Source organism: Scatophagus argus, chromosome 12 (assembly GCF_020382885.2).
Source record: "Scatophagus argus isolate fScaArg1 chromosome 12, fScaArg1.pri, whole genome shotgun sequence".
NCBI classification, from domain to species: Eukaryota; Metazoa; Chordata; class Actinopteri; family Scatophagidae; genus Scatophagus; species Scatophagus argus.
In genome coordinates this window covers 21,932,045-21,939,245 of record NC_058504.1, presented here as the reverse complement: position 1 = coordinate 21,939,245, position 7,201 = coordinate 21,932,045, and the positions used below count along the sequence as shown (strand labels likewise).

Here is a 7,201-nt window from a genome sequence, read left to right as displayed (position 1 = left end):
CGCTCACAAATGCATTGTGTTCAGTGCAGCATTCAGAGTCCTCAACAGTGTTGTGACTTGTGAACTGTTCAGGTAAATCATAAGAATTACAAAGAGATGTTGTTTGCATGGTTGATATGTCTACAATAATAAAGGAAAGACAGTAAAGGAAATCTGAGGGGGTCACACAAACAAACAACACACAAACATCAGGATTCATCTTCTGAGGCCCAGGACCCAATAATTATTAAATGAATACCATGAAATTTTGCCCAGATATTTATAATCCCCAAAGGATTTTTCCCATAGGAAAAGTAAGTAAATGTCCACGTGTGTTTTTCATCGATCTTAACAACTATGGGAACGACTGCCATGAAGTTCAGAACTGTCATCACTCCTGACTTTCCATCCGATCGGCTCCAAATCTCACTTTGTTCGACATGCTGACACTAAATCAAGATGTGAACATGATAAAGTTTTACACGTGCTAAAACATCAGCATGTTGCTGGAATATCTGTCATTGTAAGAATGGAAGAAAGGCGATTAGCTCAAAGCTCTGCTGTGCCTTAGTACAGCCACAAGGATGACGAATATCAGCACTGAATCTGAAGGCAATCTGGACAGCAGATATTTGGCTCTGGAGTGAATAAGCCGACTGAATGACCCTGCCATCCTTATGTTCTGCTCAGTCAATTAGTCAATTCAAAAATAAAATTTGCAGTATGGCTCAGATTTACTCAGGTACCTTCTGTCAATAGCCTACCTACTCAAGCTTATCTGAGTTTTTATTTTTGGTTGAAGTCATTGTTTCTCTGTATGGCATTGTCAGGCCTCATATACTGTAGGGTTTGCACTGTTAATAAACATTAAAATTTTTTTTGGAAAACGTCACAGAAGATAAAGGAAGTCTAGAGAGGACAAGTGGTCCGGACGAAGAAAGAAAACCAAGCCACTTCTGCATGATAACTACACCTGACCAGTGAATTCGCTCCTTTTAAATAATTTTGGCCCAAACTTAGGGAGGGAGAGGATCACAAGGAGAGCCTGCTAAAGTGGAACTCTTGTCTCTTAGAAATTACGTTAAAATATTACAAAATAGTCTTGCTCTGGTAAACATAATTGCTGTCTGGATTATGTTTGAGGGCAAGAACTTAATCATATTAAAGTCTCTCCTTGTTATTATTAGAATTTCATAATTTATAGTTTTAGGGTTTTGTGGTGCTTTCATGATCCCCTGATTTTGCAGTGGCATACTGTTCCGTTATGTAGATGCAGACCTTATTTTGTTCCAGTCAGTCAAATCTTGGATGGAGCAGTACCCTGATTGTTCTATCGCTGTTGATTAGCTGCTCAGCTGCAGCACATTAAACATGTAAACAAACCTGCAGATGTCCCTTCAGTGTGTGTGGTTCTGACTCCTCAGCACCATGAACAATATGCTGTCTACTGTTGGACAGGTTACCTACCTAAAGTGATTGCTTTTCTGTCACTAATAATATGAATAATATGTTCAGCAACCGCCGTCCGGCCAACTGTCGTGTGTTAATTAATGATGAAATGTCAACTTTCTATGTATGTTTAAAGTACATTCAGCCGCAAGAACTAGAGAAAGTGTTTGATGTATGTGCTGAAATGTCTTTTTTTAACTGAAATGGAGTCCATCAGCCTCTCAGCAACTTGAACTTTATAGGAAAGAAATCCAATCATGCTGATGACATTCAGAGAGTATCTCGAGTAGGAGCAGAAGGTAGCTTGAAGCTCTCTTCTTTAAGTTTACATTAAAGAAATTCTGTCCTTTCCAACCGCCAGTTAAACTTACAGTTTCAATCTTTTTCTAGCCCTTTACTGTTCTTTACAAAGCACCACAGACCCATGGCTGATAATCTCTGTGTGAAGTTTAGTGGGTTCTGAGGTTCTAATGGAGTAAATATAACCTTTAATGTAGTGTCAAGCAGCAGCTGAACATTTTAAAAATGACTGACTGACGTAATTCTTGTCTGGTGTTTCTGGATAAAACACCTCCAGATGTGACTACGCTTCTGGTTTTATTTCCATCTACCCTTGATAACAGTGGAAAGCAAGTTATGCTGGTTAGCTTGAAGAGAAATACCTTGTTCAAAATGATGCTGTCCAATCGGTAATTCACCTTAGAGACTCTGAGCAAGGCCTGCTCTCAAATACCTCATGTGCAAAAACATGTTTATTACTTGATAAGACTGTAAAAGGTGCTTACAATTGCTAGATTTCCTCACACAAAGTCAAGAGAACTTAATGACTTTTATTTTGAAAATGGGCATTTTGTTTGACATGAGGTCATCAGTCTAACGCACACGCAACACCCTTTTAACTGTTTTTAAAACTCTTCTTTTTCCCTGCTCTCATGAGGCTAACCACACCAACATGTCTGGTTGAGGCCGCTTGATCTTTTATTTTTAGTCAGCCGGCCCAAAGCGGAACCTCACCACCCGCCTATGTCCCGCGGGGGAGCCCCATCTCACCACCAGACCACAGACAGTTTGGATCGGACTCATCTCTTTTGGGGGAGATGAAAAATCTTAGTCCAATTAATGGTTGAGATGCCTCCTTCAAGAGCAGCCGCTGTTTCAACCACCACCACACCCAAAATGAGCCTGATGCCAGAGGACGGCGTCTCTGCCCACTAAATGCATTCGCTCTGTGCTAGCATGTGAGTGGCTCTCTGTCTTCTTCTGCGTTATGTAACATGTAGCGTGGTGTGGCTGCAGAGAGCAACGTCAGCACTTGGTATTTGTCAGCTCTTTGTCATCTGCTCCCGGTGCAGCAGGGTGACGGTTGGAGGTGGACACGGGGAAGAAACACCACGGTGTGATGCAATCCGATGCAACTGCTCGGTTGCTCATCCTGCTTTGCTGTGTTCACTTCATCAGAGAGGCTCTGATTGAACTATCAAGTTTATTTGGAAGTTTTATAATACTTTGTCCAGCCGTTAGTCAATTATGCATTTTCAGCATTTTTACAGCGGTTTGAATTTTTACAGCATTAAAATATTCACTCAGTTTAAAATTCCTTTCCCCCCTTCATGTTTATATTTAAACAGGAGAATATCAGAATAAAAAACTCTTAATATGAGTCTCTTCATTGTTCAATGAAAACAACAACCTGAAAATCTGTCTGTTTTGACTCAGGCACAAACGTTCACAGACAAGGTGATGTTCGTATCATCTGATGTTGCCCTGGAAGTCATAGCGACAGCTGACCACACTAAACACACCGCTGCCTTAAATCAAAATATGCATTTATCTGCATTTGAACATTGCTGGAAGCATTTGTGACAGTATAGTAGTGCTCAACAAAACATATAACAAAGCTCCCGTGGTTTTTACACATTTTAATATGAGTACGTTTGTACATTAAACATTGAAGTAACAAGTCAAAAGATAAATCATTTTAACAACCACATATTCTCACTCATGATGTAAAACAGTAGATGTTAGATGTATGTGCTTTGTAACATACCTATTTATAACATATTTCAATTGTCATACATATTAATTAAGCATGCAGAGTTGTGTCAGAGGAAACAGAATAGTAGAGTCCAAAACAATATTTACTGATCAAAGCTGAGTAATGAAGATTTGTCTGTTTACAAGCTAAAAATTTATTTTGAATTATTTATATTGAACCGTACATGTGAGGAATGGGTGCAACCGGCTGTCATGCGTGCTATGTCTATGGATAGACTGTGGACTAGTGGAAAAAGGATTATTTAAATATTTTCAGCAGCAGAACGTGTGTGTGACATTGGCTCAAAATAAACTACAGTCTGTGTGTTCATGCTAAGCAATATGATTGTTAGTAGAATAAATTATTTATTGGTTTTGATCTGGAGTCTGCTGATAATCAACAAAAACAGACTCAAACATTAAAGATGTATAAGCTCAAGCACATCATTAACTGTGAAACACTATGATCTTATTTTTCACAGATCCAAATCTGATCGGCAAAACAGCCATCGTCGTTCCATTGTCCCACTCCTGATGACTTGGGTACTATTTCTCCACAGTCCTGGTTCCCATTGTAGCTGTTGGGCTGCCCAGGCTCCCAGTAGCTGATGTACAAGATAACAGAGATGGAAACAATTCACTCGTCCCTTTTTACAGCACCCAGTTTTTGTCGTTCGACTGTTCTGACCTGTTGTATCAGAACCAAACTAATTTACACAGAAGTTGCATCGTATGGAGTCTTCATGCAACCATCAGCGCCCATGCATGTTTTCACTTACTCACACAAGATAATGAACTTCTTGAAATCCGCGTCGCTGCGGATGCATTGTGTAAGGTTTCAGTTTTACAGTTCATCACCTCCTGATTCAGTAGATTAGGTCTGTTAGCTTAGTGTTACTTTGTGGCAGAAATGAATTCAAAACCTTCGTCTGCATTTTCTACTACTGCATTGTTTCATGAGGGATTGAATCCAATGCACATTTTGACAGAAATTCAGATTCAAACATTATTAAAGTCAAGTGAATTTGGTTAAGGTCAAACTTAAAACCAATCTGACCCTTGATTTTGCAAAGAGGAGCGAATATAACAGAGCTTCCTTAATACAATTAATGAAAAGATGATTAATTAATGTCCAGTGATGTTGTCAAATATCATGATCATATGAGATACTTCATTTCAGACAAACTTACGTTGTGGTGACTGGGGTGCCATCCACCCACATCCAAGTCCCCTCTTGGAGGCTGTCAGTCAGACCAATCCAAGCATTCTTGTCTGGTTTTATTAACTTGTAGATGAATTGCTGTTAGTGCGGTATTATAGATAAGACAGACAATTATTTTTTCAGTCAAACTCATGTTGTACTTCTGTACCATAGATGAAGCACACTGTAGCTGATGGTATGGACAGGTTTCCCCACAGCGGGGTAGACAAATCATTAGAACAGTGTCATTATAGGTTATATATGGACATTTTCAGTATCAGGAACAGAACAACATAAAACTAACTGCACACCTTTTCTTTCTTTCTCACCTGTTCATCCCGGCTGTCTATGACGACCAGATCTGCTCCCCTGGAGATGCAATCTTTTCTGCTTAACGTCCAGTTTTTCTTCGTAGTTGAAACAAAGTAACAGCTGATGTCGAACTTCTTCCAGCCTATCGGACACTGCAGCCCTGCAAAGTGAAAACACAGAGGCAAAAATATCACAGAAAGGCTGATAATAAGTATATACTTAAAAAATTAAACTTTTACGAGAAATGTCTTACTTGTTCTTACTTTGTCCATCTGCATCTCTAACTGATCTATATCTGCAGCCAAAGTGCTGTAATTGGTCTGTAGCCACTCTTTTTCTCTCTGTAGACTATTGCAACTGGTTTGCAGCTGTTCTTTGTCTTTCCACAATGAATTGTAGCTGATCTGAAGATAATTTTTACTAATATTTAGTGTATTGTAGCTTCTCTGCAACCGGTCCATGTCCCTCTGCAGTGAAGAGTAATTCCCCTGTAAATGATGAAATAAAGTCTGTAATTCACCATTTTCTCTTTGCAGATCACTGTAATTGGTCTGTAGCTGATCTTTGCTTGCTGTCAGTTTATTGTAACTGGTCTGTAACCCCACAAGATTCCTGTGCAAGTCGTCACATCTAGTCTGCAACCGATCACCCTCTTGTTTTGAGGTGTTGTAACTTGCTTGTAACTGGTCCTTCTCGTTTTTCATTTTGCCGAGACTGACGTTGAACTCATCTCTTTCAGCAGTCAAAGAACTGTAACTTTGCTCCAACTGGTCTTTTTGTTTAGTCAGGTTATCCAGTCTGGCCTCTAACTGTTTTCTCTCTGCGGCTAAAGCCTCATAACTGCTCTGCAGCCGATCGACTTGAGCTTCGTGACCGGCCTGTGTCGGGTTGGCTGACGCCGGATGGCTGATTGTCTGTTCTGTCAAATGCAGGGAAAAGAAAAATTTCAATATTTGCTTACATTATTGGATTTTGGAAAGAGGAAGAAAAGATTAAGAAATCACTCACGGTAGATAATCTGTCCAATGTTACCAGCCAACAGGACTGCACACAGTAATCCAAGAAACACAGTTCCAGACCGACAGGGCTGCTTTCTTCTCTGAAAATCTACTGAATCAAAAGTAAGAAAGCAGCTAAAGATAATTTATCTTTTGTTATTTCTTTCCTCCTTTATATTTTTAAAATATAAGTTCATCAGCATTGTTTCTTAAATCTCATTAATTAAATTAATTAAATCTCATTATTAAATCTCATCCTTTTCATTACTTGTGCCTAATAATCTTAACATTCTGTGTGTCTATGCGTTTTCAGGTTCATACTATACCTTTTGTAATGAGGCTGTCCGCTGTGAGATTCTTACTTATATATAAGTTGTCATCGATTTCCATTGCGTCCATTCTGATAATGGTCTGGCTGGTCTTCCTGTTTAAAGTAGCTATAAAGGCATAAATGCACTCATAATAATCAAGTTAGACATAAAAAGTTTGTTCCTAAGACTTCTAAATTTACTGTTTTCTGCATTACATTCAAATCAGTATTTAAGTTACGTTTGCTCCAATCACTTAAGTTTTGTTTTGTGAGTGTCACATAGATGTGACACTCACACTGAAATCCTGCTCAACTAATGTAATTATTTCTGGTAACATAAAGAAAGCATTATTAATTTAGCCATAATCTGTTATCTCATTTGTCCTTGCGCCATGCACAAAACTGAGGTTCTTTGAGATAATCCACATTTATTTTCACACAGGATAATCATAAACTTAAAACAAACAAACAAGCAAACAAAAATCTCATTTACTAAGTTGGAGAATATGCACTTACCTTGGCAAAGCAAAAATGTAAGTCAGTGCAGTGTTTTTATTGTGTGGAAAACAGGATGCTCCTCTTGCCCATGTCATCAAATATTTGACTTAAACTTAACTTTGATTGGCCTGAAAAAAAAGCTCATTTCAAGTTCCCGGTAAATGCCGGACAAAATTATTCACAGAAACAAAGTGAAATTCACCATCCAGGGACAGGTGGTTCTCTCTCAGGCTGCAGACTTTCTTCCTCAGTGGTTTCTGTTCCTTTTTCCCACAGATTAACTTCCCACTGAAGTCAGATGAGTGGCAGTGTACATGACCGAGATGCAAGATGAGCCATATTGCAAATATGCTAACAGTGACACTGAGAAAAATGACTGTCCAGCTAAATGCATTTGGGGTAAAACAGCAGTTGGGTTTT

The 7,201-nt window shown here is 38.9% G+C and overlaps 1 protein-coding gene across 3 annotated transcripts; it reads right to left on the bottom strand.

Annotated features, from left to right (window-relative positions):
• Positions 1-3,116: 3,116 nt before the first annotated feature.
• Positions 3,117-6,815, bottom strand: LOC124068663 (asialoglycoprotein receptor 1-like). 3 transcript variants are annotated; one of them, XM_046407064.1, is made up of 7 exons: positions 6,300-6,815; positions 5,984-6,085; positions 5,581-5,894; positions 5,229-5,463; positions 4,993-5,135; positions 4,653-4,762; positions 3,117-4,067 (listed from the first exon to the last, which is right to left on the bottom strand). In XM_046407064.1, exons 1-7 carry the CDS (start codon positions 6,370-6,372, stop codon positions 3,932-3,934), a joined length of 1,113 nt encoding a protein of 370 aa, XP_046263020.1. In that variant the 5' UTR covers positions 6,373-6,815; the 3' UTR covers positions 3,117-3,931. The 3 variants fall into 3 exon arrangements, with proteins under 3 accessions (XP_046263020.1, XP_046263018.1, XP_046263019.1); XM_046407062.1 differs by having other exon boundaries at positions 3,126-4,067; positions 5,229-5,894; positions 6,300-6,813; XM_046407063.1 differs by having other exon boundaries at positions 3,130-4,067; positions 5,229-5,894; positions 5,984-6,082; positions 6,300-6,813.
• Positions 6,816-7,201: the final 386 nt, after the last annotated feature.